A 19,458-nucleotide genomic window follows, 5' to 3' on the forward strand; every position below is an offset into this window, starting at 1 on the left:
TAGTCTGCAGAGGAAGAGGAGAAACAGATGTAATAAATAAGTGATTTGGTGTGGCAGAAGATGATAAAAGGCTATGGTAGAATGTGGGAACTACTAGTGTCACATCGAATGATTGTACAGCAAAACTGTCAGCTAGGCTTCATTGAGATGCTGAGATGTGGACAGTGCTTTGGAGAAAGGAAAGTCACAAGCATCTTCAGTGACTGTGCTTTTCCTGCTAAGTTCAAGATGAGGATGAATGCAGGGGGTGGGGGAGAAAAAGGGCAGGGCAAGGGCCTAAGTTGGGGTTGCATTAAGTAGAATAATCCTACTGTCAATAGGTATTGCCAAAGGGGAAAGGGTTCAAAAATAATAAAATGTTAACAATAGACTGCAGATCCCAGAAGTAAAGGAAGATTTTAGAAGCAGGAATGTGTGTGTGTGTGTGTGTGTGTGTGTGTGTGTGTGTGTGTGTGTGTGTGAATTGGTATTGGGACTTGAACTCAGGGTCTGAACATTGTTCTTTAGTTTTTCCACTCAAAGCTAGTGCTCTACCATTTGAGCCACTATAGTCTCATGGACTTTCCTGCCATGCAGCCTTCAAACTGTGATCCTCAGATCTCAGCCTCCTGAGTAGCTAGGAATACAGGAGTAAGCTACCAGCTGCTCTGCAGAAGTCAGAATTCTAGAAGGCTGGGGCTGGAAGTTTAGGACTAGTAGCTGGGAGAGTGGCACATTTAAACCTTAGACAGCAAAGCACCTTTCTTGGTTATTAAGATGTAAGGTCTCACCATATGTGTGAAGGTCCCAAAGTGAAGCCGTGCTGTACCTTCCAAGAATCAGCAGAAGCCAAAGGTGACTAAGAAAGAAAATACAATCATTAGGATATAAACGGCAGTGCCTTAGGGGAACTAGGTTTTAATAAGTAGTTCATGGTTTGTCTTTTCTGAATATAAAAATTACGTAGTTACAACTATTTTTATTTCTGACCTCTCAAATATATTTATTCTCCTATATCTTTTCCCCTACTTTCCCTTCCACCTCTAACTTAACTGTAGCTATCTTTCAAAGGTTCGTTTTAATGAGACTGTTTCTCTGGGCAATCTCACCATGACCATACCGGTGTAGTTATGGTTGTACATCCTTAAAACTAAGCTTCTGGTACTTTTCTTCCCTGTCATTGTGAAATCTTTTGGTTGTAAGAATTATGACATCAGAAATTCTTACTCTACACCTGGTACATTAGCAGAAGCCTGATTCATTGACCTTAATTATTATTATTATTAAAATTTTTAAATTGTTTTTGTCAGTTGTGGGGCTTGAACTTAGGGCCTGGGTGCCGTCCTTGAGTTCTTCGGCTCAAGGCTTGTGCTCTACCACTTCAAGCCACAGCACTACTTTCAGTTTTCTGGTGGTTAATTAGAGCTAAGGGACTCATGGACTTTCCTGAGTTGGCAGGATTACAGGCATGAGCCACTGGCACCTGGCTTCCTCCATTCTTTAATATGAGCCTCCTATTGAAAGCCACTGCCTAATTCTTGGTTATTTTACTATTTAAGAAAACAATATTTCCAATAACTTGTACATTCATCAAATATGTTTGCAGTGATAAGTATGCAAAACATTATTCTGAGAGCAAAGGCTATCATGTAAAAAAAAATTTTAAAATCCCCTCACTGAATTTAAGGAAATGACATAAAATAAATGAGAAGTAAATAAAATCTGAAGGATAAAATATATAGTATTTCACATAATAAATGCTAAAAATAAGAAAAGAATGAATCAAAGAACATAGATACATGATGTGTCTGTTGGAGGGTAGGTTTAGAAGTTTGAGATTCTCATTATAACAATATCTGAATAAGAGTCTTCAGAAACAATAAGTATGAAGTAATTTTAATTCCTGGACAGCTCCTCCAAAAGTCTTGTCCCCTGCCCTTCTGCAGCTATGTATCCCATGGTATGCCCTCGATGTTCTCAACTCCACAAAACACATCTCTTCTTTAAAGATGCCATTCTCTGTGGGAGCTCCTCTGTACTTCTGTGTACAGTTTAGACCCTCCTCCATTCTTTCTGGGATGGATGGAGAATTGTCTTACCAAGATGTTATTATTCCCTGTTGCCCTTATGTGTTCAGTTCCCTCCTTAATTGGTCCTTTTTTATGATCCATCATTCGAATCACTCCCTTGTATATAGTATATGCACTTAACTACCTTATCTACTCCATCACTGCACCACCTTGGCAGAAATCCAGACTTAATTAAACTCTTCAGTCCTGCAGTGCAACAACTAAGTGTGGTAATTACTTCTTATAGTTTTCAATATCCATGAGCCTCTAATATTTCCTCAGACCATCTTAACTGTAGTTTTGGAGCATGTCTCCTATACTAACTAGGACTTATATTTCCTTATAATCCCAACTTGAATGAAGTTAGAATGCTTGTGCTGTATCTCATTTCAGTAAGGATAAACTGCCTAATGTATGTCTCTCTCGTGTGTGTGTGTGTGTGTGTGTGTGTGTGTGTGTGTGTGTGTGTGTGTCAGAGAGGGAGGGATTATTTGGAACAGGATCTTGCTTTGTGGCCCAAGCTGTCTGGAACTTTCTATGATGCCTTTGCTGGCCTCAGACTTAGGATCCTCCTATGTATACTTCCAGAGTTCTGAGATTACAGGTGTCTGTAGTTGTGTACCATCACACCTGCCAATAATTGATTTTTAAATGAATCAGTGAATGAAAAAGAATTGATGTGAATACATACATCTCAAGTTTTACCCTATAAACACTTCTACAATCATTTAATGGAAACTATAAAGTCTATCTCTAGAATAATAGACATAAAAACATGCTTGGAATGTTGGGAATGTGCCTTAGTGGTAGAGTGCTTACTCAGAATGAATGAAGCCTTAGGTTTGATTCCTCAGAACCACATGAACAGAAAAAGCAGGAAGTGGTGCTGTGGCTCAAATGGTAAAGTGCTAGCCTTGAAAAAAAGAAGCTCAAGGACAGTCCCCAGGTCCTGAGTTCAAACCCAGGATTGGCAAAAACAGAAACAAAAAGAAAAACAAAAATGAATGCCGAGTCTTTGGCGTAATATCAGGGAATGCTATGGATTTCATAAACTTGTAGATGAACTCACAAAGCCTCTATGGTATAACTGGCTTGATTGAATCTTTGGACTACAATACTTTGCACATGTCTAAACATTTTGAGTTCTGTGTTCTATATATGGAAATCACATTGGCATACTAATTTATACATTTATCTCTATTGCAAAGCATTTCAAGTTAGGAAATTAATAATGAAGACTTTACATCCTGAAAGAGGTCCTTAAATGTGACAGTGTCATTAGATTTCCTAGTAGGATGTTTCAAGAAAAATGCATTAAATTGATAGATAATACTGTCAATTTATTGCCAAGTAAATTTCTATTTTACCCTTCTTTTTCAAAGCATGGTACATGTCAGATTCTTTATCTCTAAATCTTCAACAAAGAACTGTAAATAAATATAATTTCTATTATATTATTGCATGCTTCAATCATTAACAAACCAAGAACATATAAAAGAATGCAGAACATTAATATGCTATTCAAGTTGGTGAATGGCTTTAATTTAAATGCATTCAAACATAGCATTGTCCAAATATTGATTTCTAAAGTCACTGATAACAAAAGCCTATAGACACTAAAGAAAGCCCTGTCTTTCAGTTTCTACATGAATTTTTCAGCCTGAAGAGACTGTGTTTCTTAAGCATATACCTTGAAACATTCTTAGCAACTTGAAGCTACTTTAAATAAATTAGAGGAACATAATATGTAAGATCTATGAAAGTTTTGTGCCTTTTATTAATCATGAAGTTGGTCAGTGTCAAGTATTTGTAAAGAAAAAAAGGAGACATTCAGAGTTGGTGGAAAACTCAGAGGCTCTTGTAGTGCTGAGGATTAAAGCTCTCTGATCTTTTCTACCAGCTTCCTAGTGATTAATTGGAGATAAGAGTCTCTAGGACATTAGTACCAGAGCTGGCTTTGAACCTCGATCCTCAGGTCTCAGCCTCCTGAGTAGCTAGGATTACAGGTGTGAGCACTACACCTGGCACTGTTTTTGATTCTGTACCCTTTTTCTTGGATATATGTTTATTTGATTTGGGAGAAGGGAAGGAGAATCACAGAACTGGTGAGACAAAGGATGATCAAATTCAACAGTGATACTCCCTAGACACTATGTTAGAAATGAACTTTACAACTTGGGGAGAGGAGGGGAAGAGTGGGAGAAAATGAGGAAGGGTGTAGTCATTACTATCACCTCTCTGTACATCAGCTTTACAATAAAATTTAAATTAAAAAGTAAATGAAATATCTACTCTTTGAAAGACATAATTGAAAGATGAAAAATCAAACCAGAATGGGAAGATATATTCATAGTATTTGTGTGTGTATGTATCTGTTTGCATATGTATATATAACATATATATAAAATTCACAAGGTAAGTATATGTCCAATTTTATATTACAACACATTAAGGTATTATTTAAATAAATGTACCTTAAAGTAATGCATATACACATACACACATGTATGTAAAACAAAAATCTATCCAGACTAAATTAAGGACTCTTGAAAACAGTAAAAATGACAAAAACAATAAAAAGAAAAGAACATTTGAGTGTACAAATAACAAAAATCCATAAGTGTCCAATAAACACATGAAAAGAGGCTACACATCATTAAAAATTAAGGGGGTGGGGGACAGGGGAAGTGGGAGAAAAACCTGGGAAGAGGTATCAATGTTCAAGAAGTAATGCACCCACTATCTGAGGAATGTAACTGTAACCTCTCTATACATCTCCCTAACAATGAAAAAGAAATAACAATTAAAACCCCATCATTGTTAAACATGACATTTGAAATATAATGTAAAATCAATGTTAATAAAATCTTTAAAAAATTAAAATCACCACAGAAAATCATCCTATACCTTAGAATGGCTAAAATAAAGGTTGAAAACAGCCAGTGTTTCTAAGAATGAGATTTCAAACTCTCCTATGCACTTCTGAAACTGTAAAACAGTAGTTTCTTTTAAAATTGTTCAGCAGATTTTTAAAAATTAACCATTTTTGTTTCTTGTATGATTCAGAAACATTGTACCTAAACATTTACTAACAAAGATTTACAAACTAATGGTCAAAGCAGTTGATTGAGAGTCTAAACCCTGAAACAATTTGAACATTCAAACAAGCAAGTTGATAAACACTAGTCCACACTAAAATGGAAAATCATTCAGCTACGAAAAATGAACAATACATGAAACAATGGGGACGAATCTCACAATCTTTATACTGAGTAGAATAGCCCACATAGTCAAGTATATATTTCATGGTTTCATTTTTGTGAAACTCTAGAAAGGACACATCTAGAGTGATACAATCAAGTGATAAAAATCTGTTCCAATTCCGTTCACTGGATAAGTGAAGAGGAGAATATTTAGGGATGCTGAATGTTTTCAATCTGCAAGTATAGTTACACTAACTGAAATGGACACCCAATATTTTTGTACTTTATTATATTACATCATTCCAGGCTAGCTATGGTAGCACGTGCCATAATATCAGCTACTTGAGAGGTACAAATTGGGGGGATCAGCACTCAAGGATAGTCTAAGCCAAAAGTTAGTGAGACCCTCATTTCAACAGAAAAGCTCAGCCTGGTGGTATGTGCTCACACCCTGGCTACAAAGGAGGTAGAGGTTTCAGTATTAGAGTCTGAGGTCATCTTGGGGCAAAAACTTGATACTTTATGCAAAAAAACCTAAAAAGCAAATCCCAACACACTAATATTTCTCCCTCCAAATAAATAAATCATTTCACAGCACAATTAAATTAAAAATAAACTTTCATGGCTTAAATTTGTTAAAACTGTTGCTTTCAAGCAATTAAATGCATCCATGAGGAACAAAGAAATTTACTGGCTCCTGTAACTGAGTGTCTACAACACACTTTATTTGTTGATTTATTATGCACAGCTCAGGTCAAATAAAAAAGAATGTTTCAAAAATTGGAAGAAATTTCTTTTTTGTTGTTTCATTTTTTTATTGTAAAGGTGATATACAGAAGGGTTATAATTATATAAGTCAGATATTGAGAAAACTTCTTTTTGAACAGTGTCACACCTTCCCTCATTTTCTCCCAGTTTCTCTCCCTCCTAAACCCCTCCCTAGATCCCACGTTTCATAGTTCATTTCCAATACTCAGAGTGTACTGAGTAACACTGTGGAATTAGTTCTCCCTCGGTCCTACCATTTCTTCCCCTCTCCAAATCAGATAAACTTACATACAAGACAAAGGGTACTGAAAGCAGTATGGCAGTTCCTCAAAAGACTAAACATAGAGCTCCCCTATGACCCAGCAATTCCACTACTTGACATTTACCCAATTGTCCAGAAACAATGACATACTAAACCCACTAGCACAATGATGTTCATTGCAGCACTATTTACCATAGCAAAGATATGGAACCAACCCAGAAGCCCCTCAGTTGATGAGTGGATCAACAAGGTGTGGTATTTATACACAACAGAATTCTATGCTGCGGTCAGAAAGAATGACATTGCCCCATTTGTAAGGAAATGGAAAGACTTAGAAAAAAAATCATATTAAGTGAAGTAAGCAAGACTCAAAGGAACTTAGGTTCAATGGATTCCCTCATTTGTCATTATCAGTAAAAACCTTGGGTTCTCCTAGCAGAGATTTGCAATAGAGCAAAGGCCATAGGTACATAAGGCCATATAGAATGACGCTAAACAAAAGGACCTCCAAGATATAGAAACAAAAGCCATATAATGAGTGATTGTTGTCCTTAATGTACTATGTTATCTCTCATCTCTTTTGCTGTCCCTTGGTTATCTCATATTGCTACAGTATTTTACCTTGTTATCTGATATATTGTATATATGCTTATTTGGTTATTTAAAATAGGATAGGGAAAGGGGGAAAAACAAGATGAGGGGTGGGGATGGGTCGTGGGAGATGGGGACCAAAACATGAGAAAGGGTATCAATGTGAAGGAATGTACCTTCTATCTGGTGAATATAATGCAACCCTTTTATTAATTACAATAAAAATATATGGAAAAAAGGCAAAAGGTACAGACATTAAAAATTAATGACAAAAAGGAGAAAACAGAAAAGACAAAAATGAAACCAAAGAAATGATCAAAAGAAATTTTAACCTCAGAAATGTTCAATTCACACATGCACATCACACAGTCCTGTGTATACAAAGAAATGCTGGTGAGGCCAGGCGCTGGTGGCTCACATAAATCCTACCTACTCAAAAAGGCTGAAATCTGATGGTCTCTGTTAGAAGCCATCTCTAGCAGGGAAGTCTGTGAGATTCTTATCTTCATTTAACTACCAGAAAACCGAACGTGGAGCTGTGTCTCAAGGTGGTAGAATGTTAGCTTTAACAAAGAAACTGAGGGACAGCACCCAAGTCCTAAATTCAAGTCCCAGGTGGCACAAAAAATAATTAAAAAAGAAAGAAACTAGAAGGCCAGGTCAGTCAGTCATTTGTGGTAATCATTGTTAATCGTGCTGAGTGTTTTCCTGCCATTATTTTGTAAAAATATGTCTCTCAGAAAATAAGCTTTTCTCCAAAAACAAGGTAAAAGGGAATGTACTCATCAGACAAAGTGAAAAATTTAAACTTGCTGACAGGCATTCTTCGTTGGAAGGTAGGAGAAGTGAAGTGAGTCTTCTCAGTATTTGAATTGTAGAGCATAAAATCAGATCTAGCTTTTGATGATCAGTAGCAATGTGTAGAACAGCAATTATGTAAAATTAATTGTTCCTACTCTATCTATTTTCAATTATGAATGATAAGACTGGCTGTGTGTGCAGTGCAGGTAAATGTGAGCAACTTTAGAATACTAATCTCTGCTCATCCTGAGTGTTCATAGTTCATCTTTAGTGATTGTCTCCTTAGAGCCAGATACCCACAGGCAGCTTGAGTCTACTGCAGTTGATATAACTAAATAGCAAGAATAAGAACCAAGACTCTTGCCATTTCCCTTTTCAGGACTGCCTCTGTTTAGTAGCCTCAGTTTCTCAAGCTGTTGGAAACTAAGATTGCTGACTGCTTCTGGAGCAGTCATCTTAGTTACCAGAAAGTGATGTTTCTTTTTGGATCAAATAGAAAAGTCTAGGGAAGAATTTTAGTTCACTCATCTTGTGCCATGAGTCTCTCGACCAATCACAGTGGCTAAGTGGTTAGAATATCTTTCAGATAAGGGTAAAGGATAATCCCATAACGAAGCACTCATATGAGAAAGAGCAATTTGTAAATGGAGACAATTGGTTTTTAACATGCAGCTCGAAGACAGAAGCAGGACAGCGCTCCTACTGCTACAATATTACTGCTGCTACTAGTATTGCACACATACTCTACACACGCGCCCCCCACACACACACTAGTATAAACAAGGCCTTTAAACAATTGACAAATAAAATCCACTATTCTTCATTAAAGACAACTTCTCTAAGCCTGTATCCAATTTAGACACAATACTCATAATCAGTTCTTTCAATCTCTCAAATTTTTATATATTAAAAATGTGAACATTTTTTTTGCCTTGCCAAAGGTCAATCAGGCTTTTTGATGCAGGTTACGAAGGAGGAGAAACATGATACTACAATAACAAAATTACTTCATTCAAATGAAAAGGTTAATCCACTGAGAATTTCAGCAAGTCCCTTCATACCAGTATGGTGAAACTTTGCTCTACTGTCAGATTCCTTCCCATAAAGCTGGGTTCCATGCACTGCAGATGGTACAGCTGTCTTTCGAGCAGGTGTTGAAGCAGGCCTGGCCCACAGCATCCGATGCTTATCACCTGGCCACTTTCCAGCCACAGCTTGGACTTTGAGCTGTTGAGGAGATTGTCAAGGAGATTGATAGTGTGCGCTATATTGGAATTATCCATGATAAATGACACAATTTTCTTCACTCATCTCAAAAGACAAGCTGTGAATCACAAGACTGTTCTGCTAAACTTGATGAGTCCCTCTTTCTTATGCAAGGTGCCTAAAGACACATTCGCATCCAGAATGGGGTTACCTGATCAAGAAAGAGCATTTCAGCATCAAAGTCTCACTCCACTGAGATATGGAAATCAATTAATTGAGTACAATCCAAGGTTTACAGATCTGAAGGATATTTGTAGTAAAATTTCTCTTGTATTGTAATAGGAATCTCTTGATTCCATTTGGAAATTACTAACTATTCTATGCTCAAAAGTGTGATATCTTTGGCAAATTAGGCTAAGTTTGGCTGCAAAAATAAATAAAGCCTTAAATCTCTGTAGTTAAAGCAACAAAGTTCCATTGCTTACTCTAAACTGTCCATGGTATTGGTGCAGTAACAGGGTGGGTAAAGTAGTGGAATCTACTTCATTTAGTTACAAGATTTTTCAAATACTATCTCTCAAGTTCACACCTGCGAAAGAGAAAGAAAATAACAAGTGATAGGTGGGAGATTTTCATGGAATAGATATGACAGTGATATTTACCTTGTCACCAATCTATATTGTCTGATAAGAATGACATATCTCTAATCTCGTAGGTCAGAGAATGTAGTTTACCTGTTGCTCAGGAATAAGAGGAAAATGGATGTAAGTTATTAGGCAGTACAGCAATAAGAGTGAGGAAGTAGCAGGTTGATTAAATATTTAGTTCTATTGAAATAAGAGTTGTTTTCATTTAAAAAGGAATTCGTGCATATTTTTATTATCAGTGGATTAAATTCTCTTCTTAGAATGTAGGAAATTATTTTTCTAACTGCAAAAGGAAAATATGGGGAAATTTTCAAAATTCAATACCACCAGCTCAAATATCATAGAGATTAATTAACAAAGTAAAACGAAATATTCATAGATTCCAATCCACGTAAAATCTTCTTAAAAGATTCACCAAGAAAGGAAACCTATATGATAAAATTCTTAATTTTATGAAAAATCAGCAACATCATTCCCTATTTTGCATTACACAAAAGTTACAAATGGATTCACAATCAAGAAAAGTATCTATATTCTTCATTTCCCTTCCTACCACAGTCCTCTGAAATTAGGACAATACGTCATTTCCTGGGGCCAAGTATGGTAGGAAGCTGGGAACAGTTTCCTGTTGGAATGTCAGAGGAAGCACCGTCCGAGGGCTGGGGCTTTGGTAACTGCAAAGCAGTCATGATCAATGACTACTCATCACCCTGAGGTGTGTACCATGCTCTTCCTACACTAGGAGCTGAACCGTTCTGTTCAACATCTTTTCACCTAACTTTATTGCAACAGGCTTTCCCTGCTCACCATGATGATCCTGCTTTCTCGGTGTTCCTTCAGGGTAAAGTAGAGGTTTTAAAAATAAATTTGGGAGTTGAGGGCATGGCTCAGTTGGTAGATCACTAGCCAGTGAGCAAAAGCATCAGTTACTGAGCTTGAGTCCCAAACTCAGACCTATTATCATCATCATCATCATCATCATCATCATCATCATCATCATCATCATCAATTTGAAACACACACATACAACCAAAACAATGACAGTTTACTATCTTTGCTGTCTTTTTTTCTTTTTCTTTTCTTTTTTTTTGTTTTTAATGGTCGTGGGCCTTGAACTCTGTGCCTAGGTGCTGTCCCTGAGCTCTTCAGGTCAAGGCTACTAGCCTGCCCCTTGAGCCACCTCACCTGGTTACTATCTTTGCTTTCTTAAAAATATGTTTTCAAGCCAGACACCAGTGGCTAACATCTCTAATCCTAGCTACTCAGGAGGCTGAGCTCTGAGAACTGGGATTCATGTCAGCCTGGGCTTGAAAGTATGTGAGACACTTATCTCCAACTACCAGGAATCTAGAAGTAGCACTGTGACTCAAAGTGGTAGAGTGCTAGACTTGAGCTGGAGAACTCAGGGACAGCGCCCAGAGTTCAAGCCCCACAACCAACAACAACAACAAATCACAGAAAAAGTACAATTAAGCAATTGAGAATGATTATATCACAATATAACCAGGAAAAAATAATTTAAAAATTATAAAAGTTAAAAAGAAAAAAATCCAAGTGGCTCATACCTGTAATTCTATATACTCAGGAGGCTAAAATCTGAGGGTCTCAATTCAAAGCTAGCCCTGGCAGGAAGGTCAGAAAAACACTTATCTTCAACTAAGCACACAAAAACATCAGAAGTGGAGCTGTGGTACATGTAGTAGTGTGCCAGCCTTGAGCCCACAAGCCCAGGAAAAGAAACCAGGACAAGAGTTCAAGACCCAGATCTGGGAGTTGAAGAGAGAGGGACGGACACATAGACACACAGAGAAGAGGCAGTGAGGGAGGGAAAGAGAAAGAGAGGAAGAGAGAGTATATAAAGGGAGAGAGAGAAAGAGGAAGAGAGAGAGAGATTATTATTCAAAGTAATCAGGTGAAAAATAGATTTCCTCAATAGGAGAAGTTAGACCACTTTACAATTCCTAAAGAACTTGAATCTCCATGTGTCTATAGGCCATTTTTGTTTCTTCTTCAGAGAAGACTCTCTTTAAGTCTTTGGCCCATCTTTTAATGGAATGGTTGTTACTTTGGAGATTAGTTTTGGAGTGATTCAATTTTTGGAGCTGTTGATATATTTTAGATATGAGGCCTTTGTCCACTGAATGGTTGGTGAAGATCTTCTCCCACTCTGTAGGCTTCCTAATTGATTTACTAGCTATGTCCTTTGCCATACAAAAGCTCTGCAGTTTAATGCAGTCCCACTTATCCAGCCTTTCTCTGATTTGTTGTGATTCTTGGTCCTTATTAAGAAAGTTTCGACCTGTGCCAAGGAGGCCTAGTGTATCTCCTATTCCTTCTTGAAAAGTTTTCAGTGTGTCAGCTTTTACCTCCAGGTCTTTGATCCATTTGGAGTTAATTCTAGTGCAGGGTGACAAAGAAGAATCCAACTTTAGTTTTCTGCAGGTGCTTAACTAATTCTGCCAGCACCACTTGTTGAAGAGGCTGTCTTTTTTCCGTTCTATTTTTTTTGGTTCCCTTGTCAAAGATTAGGTGGCCATAGGTCTGTGGTTTAATATCTGGGTCCTCAGTTCTATTCCATTGGTCTTCAGGCCTGTTCTTGTGCCAGTACCAAGCTGTTTTGATGATTATAGCTCTGTAATAGAGTCTAAAGTTTGGTATTGAAATTCCTCTTGCGCTGTTCTTTCTAAGAAATGCTCAACATCTCTGGTCATAAAAGAAATGCAAATCAAAACAATGCTAAGATTCCACCTCACTCCAGTTAGAATGGCCAGGATCAGGAAAACTAATAACAACATGTGCTGGAGGGGATGTGGCCAGGAGGGATCACTACTACACTGTTGGTGGGAGTGCAAACTTGTTCAACCACTATGGAAAGCAGTATGGCAGTTCCTCTAAAGGCTAAACATAGAGCTCCCCTATGACCCAGCAATTCCAGTACTTGGCATTTACCCAATCATCCAGAAACAAGGACATACTAAATCCACTAGCACAACAATGTTCATTGCAGCACTATTTACCATAGGAAAGATATGGAACCAACGTAGATTGTCGCTGCCCACGGCAACGACATGTCACTTCGGAGGCGTATTGGGAATGATCACAGACTCGAATCGCTGCAAGCAGAGGTCATTTATTTCTCTCTGTCCTCTCTCCTCTGCCTCTCCGTCTTTTTTCCATTCTCTCTCTCCTTCTGTCCTCTCTCTCTCCTTCTGTCCTCTCTCTCTCCTTCTGTCCTCTCCACAAACCCCACACTATTTATATCCTTAAGCAACCAATCACAGTAAAGGTCATCTGCAAAGTAGCAAACAAACCTGGAAGAAATCTAGCAATCCACTCTATTCACAAGCACGGAAAAAACAAATCAACGAATGCAAAGAAACTTCCTGGTCAGCAAGTACTGACTCATTAGCGAGCTGCCAGGTGCCAACATATAATCTTACTTCCTCAGGAGGCTGAAAACAATGGTCTCCAACACTAGATGTCCCTCAGTTGATGAATGGATCGACAACATGTGGTATTTGTACATAATGGAATTCTATGCTGCTGTCAGAAAAAACGACATTGCCCCATTTGTTAGGAAATGGAAAGACTTAGAAAAAATTATATTAAGTGACATAAGCCAGACTCAAAGGAACTTAGGCTCAATGGTTTCCCTCATTTGTCATAATCAGTAGAAACCTTGGGCTCTCCTAGCAGAGATTTGCAACAGAGCAAAACCTAGATACATAAGGCCATACAGTATGATGCTAATGAAAGGACCTCTAGGATATAGAAACAAAAGCCATATAATGAATGATTGTTGTCCTTAAGGTACTATGTTATCTCTCATCTCTTTTGCTGTCCCTTGGTTATCTCATATTGTTACAGTATCTCACTTTGTTATCTGATATATCGGATATATTTGTATTTGGTTATTTGAAATTGGATAGGGAAGGGGGGAAAACAAGATGAGGGGTGGGGATGGGGGGGGAGGAAAATGGGGACCAAGACATGTGAAAGGGTATCAATGTATGTGAATTAATGCACCTTCTATTCGGCAAATATCATGTAACCCTTCTATTAATTACAAGAAAAAATATATAAAAAAACCCCAACATACACAAGATCCCATGTTCCAATACCCTCTACTCCACACATTACATTAAAAAAAAGACTAAGTTAAAGTCCAACAAAATTAGTACTAAATGGGCAAGGTGGGGCAGGAAACGACAATTAGAATGAACTGGAGAAGGATGGCAATGGAGAGAAGAATTCATTGTATGGAGAGAAGATTTCGTTCACACAGAACTGAGAAATATAAAGGAAGATGTGGCTCAAAGAGGGGTAAAGTTGTTGAAATGGTGATCCAGATCAAGCTGCACATAAACAACTTTGTTAAGTTGCAAAAACAAATCAATATATACCCTAAAATTAAGAAAGGAAAGGGATGGTTTCGAAAAGGTGGATGAAAATGTTGAAAGGACCAACATTACTCAAGATGCATTGCTTTGGTAAATGGTAACTCCTTTGTAAAACTACTGACAGAAAATATAAATATTAAGGAAATTAAAGCCATTCACATCAAAATATAGTGAGAATTTTTGTCATAAATTTTAAACAGAATGCAGAACTCATTGATTCACATGTTTAGCTCTTCACTCATGTACTTCACTCATGTACTGTTCTCAGGGTTTTGTTTTCTGATTCAAAGTAGCTTTGTACTGAAATCATTCCACTAGAGAAGCCCTGAACAGGTTGACAATAATGCCATGGATTTCTTTGATGGCAATTGTAGTAAAGTACCTGTAAGATGAACATTGTATAAAATTCCAAATGTTAGCATGTGAATTTTAAAATTGACTAACCCCTTTACTTGATGTAGGAACACTATTAATTTATATTTATACCTGTGAGAGAACAGGGGAGGCAACCCTGTAGTTCCAAAATTAGCCAGTAATCAAAACTACAATGAATATTTAAAATAATATGATTCCTCTCCCAGAAGATGAAAGGTCACATGAGAGTGGCTGGACAAATCAATGTAAGTTATATTTTAGTCTCTACTTACTCCCTGCTCTGGGAAAATCTGTATATGGCAGTCAGGTCCACTATAAGCAGTGACTTTGGGAAGCACCCTTTTTACACTTACCCATTAAAGTCAGGATCCAAGCCCAGTACCAGTGGTCCATGCTATAATCCTAGCTACTCAAGAGGCTGAAATCTCTGGATCATGGTTCCAAGCCTTGAAAAGTTCATGAGACTCTAATCTCCAATTAACCACACAAACCAAACAAAAACCAAAAGTAGGAGTGAAACTGTGACTCAAGTGGTATAGTTCTGGACTTAAACAAAAAAATTAAGGGACAGCACCCATGTACTGAGTTCAAGCCCTAGGACTGATTCAAATAAATAAATAAATGCAAACATAGTAGCAGTTGTCTACAACTTCATACTCAATAGCCAACTTCAACTTCAGAACTTCTGATTCTGCCTTTCATGGTATGTGTATTTAGTTTAAGAGTCATACTAAATTGTGAGCATTAATCCTCTCCCTGTAAACTGTCAGGTTTTGTTTTTTTGCCAGTCCTGGAGCACTGTCTGTGGGATAGCTCAAGGATAGAGCTCTACAACTTGAGCCACAGCACCATTTCTATGTTTTTCTAGGTATGTGGTACCGAGGAATCGAATCAGGGTCTTTGTGCATGTTAGGCGATCATCTATCACTAGGCAAAACTCCTGGCCCCAGTTTTAAATATTTTAAATACTAAACATTGTATAATTCAAGAGACACTTTCAATGAAAATGAGTCCTCAGTTCAGTCAATCTTAAAAAAGTAAGACTTCTTTTTTGTCTTAGACTTTATCTAATGATTTTTGTGATGGGAAATTGGAAATGCCTCTTTTTTTTTGTTTTTGTTTTATTGTTCCTTTTTTACTGTCTCTCTAGTTTCTTAGATAATTACTCCCAAGTATTATCTTCTTTCTGTTTACTCTCAAACTCAAAGTTTTTCCATTTCAGTGTGGATAAGGTCATATGAACTTCAATTTTTTTTATTTTTTAATTTAGAGTATGGTCAAAATAGTATATGTATGTACTTAATGCTATTACAATGGGCTGCTTTTTTCTTTTTTCTTTTTGCAGTACTTCGGCTTGAATTCAGATCTGGCAATTGCTAGGCCATGTCCTATGCTATGTAATAGGAGAGCACTGGTGAAAGACATTGAAGTATTCCTTCCTGAATACACAATTTTGTGGACAAGTGTCAAGCAATTGACTACAATACCGTGTGAACTTTTGCAGTGGTGGAGAAATTGGATATTATGAAACAACAAATCAGAAGCATTCTGTAATCAAGAGAGGCTGCTTAAAGATTTCATCACTATGTGGGATGGGGGAGAATGAAGAAAGTTGTAACAATGATAGATTTATTGTACCCACAAACTGATATGCTGAATTGAAAGCCCTTTAGTACAGTTAGTTACAAATAATGGAAAACTAAGTAAAAAGCCAAAGAAAGAAAATCTGAGTCAGATCCAGCCAGCAGAGGTAATGGAGTGACTGGACATTTTTAGGGGCAGGAAGAACATGGATAATGATCCAAAGACAAGATATATTGTGCTTGGCCTTGGATATAACTAAAGAGCATGAAGGAGCTCATCATACTGATGCAATTAAAGAGAGTTTGGTACAATCCCCATGGAAGAATAACAAGAAATAAAATATAGAAATAATAAGGGGTAGACAGTTCAGACTTCTGAAAATTATGTTTAAACATTAGTTATTATTCAAAGTTTGTATGAGTGTGGGGGGGGGTCATGGGGCTTGAACTCAGGCTGGGAGCAGTCCCTGAGTTCTTCAGCTCAAGGCTACCACCCTACTATTGAGACAAGCCCCACTTCCCATTTTCTGGAGGTTAATTGCAGATAAGAGTCTCAGGTCCTTTTGTGCCGCTGGCTTTGAACCTTGATCCTCAGATCTCTCAGCGTCCTGAGTAGCTAGGATTTCAGACCTGAGCCATGGTACCTGGCTGAAAGCTTAGTTTTAAACATATATTTTCACTCTCTGTTTAGAGAATATTTTAAAATATCTATTGAAAGCTAGGTGCTGGTGGCTCATGCCTATAATCCTAGCAACTCAAGAGGCTGGGATTGTGGTTCAAAGCCAGCCTGGGAAGGAAAAGTCTATGAGACAGTTATCTCCAATTAACCACAAAATTTCAGAAGTAAAGCTGTGGCTCAGGTGGTAGAATGATAACCTTGAGCAAAAAGAACTCAAGGAAGCCAGGCATTGTGTGGCTCACGCCTGTAATCCGAGCTACTCAGGAGGCTGAGATCTGCGGATCTCGGTTGAAAGCCAGCCCGGGAACCAAAGATCATGCAAATTAATCACTAGTAAAGGGGAAGTGGGGCTGTGGCTCAAGAACAGGGAGGTAGCCTTGAGCAGAAGAACTCAGGTACAGTACCCAGGCCCAGAGTTCAAGCCCCAGACCCACAAAAGAAAAAGATAAACAAAAAGAACTCTGATAGCACACACACACATACACACACGCACACACAATTATATATCAGACACTACAATGTGTCAGGTATTTGAGATACATCTAATATATGACAGACTTTCAAGACACGTTGTTTAGTATTTCCAATAATCCCTCTTCTAAGCCAGGTGTGTTGATACATGTCTGTAACCTCTACTCTGAATATGAAGGCAGCAGGAAGACCCAAAGGTTGAGGCCACTCTGGGAAGACAAATTTTGAAAATCAACAACAAATCTTATGTATAACTCATGTGGAGGTGTACTTATTGATTAAGTAAAAGGCCCTAAGTTAAATTCCCAATACCACATAAATATTCAGCTCTCCTCAAAAAAGACAATCCCTGCTCTTTTGGAGTTTATATTAACAATGATGATGCAATAAACCTAAAAGATTATATGACAAAAGTATGAGAAAAAGAATAAATACAATGGTGTTTAAAAGTTGGGAAAAACAGGAACTACTTTTTAAACATGATAACATTTTTATAATCCTTGGTTTAGGATACAGCTATAAATCCATGGGCTGCTAAACTTGTAGGACTCTGCATGTCCTTTTATAATGGCATTGTAATTCCATACCTACAACTTCCTTCGCTCTCATTCAGATTATTAAATAATTACCTACCCATTCTATATGTCAATTCTTTATTATAAATTATTTTTCTCAATTGTCAACATATTTATTAGCAGATATAGTTATGTCATTTCCTTATTTTTCTACTCTTTTTAAATTTTTATGTATTATCAGAGTGATTTATAGAGGGGTTACAGTTATATTCATAAGGTAGTAAGTACATTACTTCTTGAACATTGTTACCCCTTCCCATGTTTATTCTCCCACTTTCTCTCCCACAACTCCTCCTAAGTTGTAGAGTGCATTTCCAAAATATTGTCATGTGCCTATCACTGTTACACTGGTTCAGCCTTTGTCCTTAATCTCATCATCTGGTGTTCCCCCTTCCCTTCCCTGATTCAAACAAATGCATATACAATACACCAGGTACCAAAGTCAGATACAGGATCAACAGAGAATAAACCAGAAGGGAATGAAAAAGGAAAAGGAGAAAAAAATAAAAAGAGTAAAGAAATAACTTCACATAGTATATTAAAAATAACAAAACCCTTTCCCATCTTTCTACTACCTACAAATAAGTATCCTGACACTAAAGCCTGGCTAGTTGTACTTCAGTTTTGCTTGTAGTCAATAGTCAATAGGACTAATATACAACTCTAAGCTCCACTTCTTCTGGGACATGTTCTGTCTATACTCTATTTATTTATTTATTTATTTATTTATGCTGTGTGTGGGGGGTGGGTGTGTATGAAAGAGAGAGAGAGAGAGAGAGAGAGAGAGAGAGAGAGAGAGAGAGAGAGAGAGAGAGAGAGAGAGAGAGAGAGAGCGCACACATGCTTGCATGCACACATGTTTAAATGCACTCCACTGTACTGGGGCTTGAACTAAAAGTTGCCCAATCCTCCTCACATTTTTGCTCAAGATGTCACTTTACCACTTGAGTCACATATCCACTTCAGGCATTTTGTTGGTTAATTGGACTATTCTATCTGGGTCTGCTTCCAACCAGGATGCTCAGATCTCAGCCTCTTGAGAAGTCTCCAGTGCCGAGCTTATAATGTTTTCTCTTTGATGGTACTCATTGCTCACCATATGCATAAAATTTTTTAAACTTGTTTGTTTGGTATTAGGTTTGAACGTGGGGCTTCTCACTTGCTTGAGTGACACTCTACCATTTGAGACTCACTTCCAGGCTTGCACTTTGCTAGTGATTTTAGAGATGGAAATCTAGCAAACTTTTTTGTTCAAGCTGGCCTTGAACTATGACTTTGCTGAGTTTTGTCGCCTGAGTTAGATAGTATTACAAGAATCATACCTGTAATCTCCTTCACAGATAAAACATAGAAGGTCCCTCACATCCTATATTTTGCTGTTAAAATTTCTAGTCATAGAGCTCCTCCCTGTCATTTGAACTAAGTGTTCTGAGTTCTGTTCTCCCATGACATTTAATTTTTAAATCATATCCACGTTGTGTACTTTCTATTTGTAAATAACCCTCTCTATAATTATTATAAAGGAACACATCACAGTGATTAGACTGTAACATCCTCAGGACAGGAAACTTCCTATTTATCTGCTCCAGACTTCCTTGCTGTATCCCTCCCTGACTGAAATCTTTCTGCAGAACATTGGCTCAATAAGTGTTGAATTTAAATTCATTTTCTTAAATGCTAGGCAAAAAAAGAAAGAAATCTGGAGGTCAATGCACTAGTATTTTAATTCATAGTATTAGCATGATGGATAAGAGCATTTTTAACAAGCGTCTTTTAATAATTATAATTGCCAGATTTCATCAGAAGCCTAGAGCAAGTATTATCACTGTGCGACAAACTAAATGCTACA

General features: G+C 37.4%; 1 protein-coding gene across 6 annotated transcripts in view; it reads right to left on the minus strand.

The window, feature by feature from the left end:
• The window catches only part of LOC150055549 (uncharacterized), a 153,205-nt gene that overhangs the window by 27,779 nt on the left and 105,968 nt on the right, over window positions 1–19,458 (minus strand). For all 6 annotated transcript variants that reach the window (XM_090344007.1, XM_090344006.1, XM_090344010.1 and 3 more), the window contains one exon: window positions 771–838. In XM_090344007.1, the coding sequence (XP_090200133.1) occupies window positions 771–838 (68 nt within the window). The remainder of the gene's footprint in view (window positions 1–770; window positions 839–19,458) is intronic.

This window comes from Megascapheus bottae, chromosome 13, assembly GCF_031878675.1.
Source record: "Megascapheus bottae isolate mThoBot1 chromosome 13, mThoBot2.hap1, whole genome shotgun sequence".
NCBI classification, from domain to species: domain Eukaryota; kingdom Metazoa; phylum Chordata; class Mammalia; order Rodentia; family Geomyidae; genus Megascapheus; species Megascapheus bottae.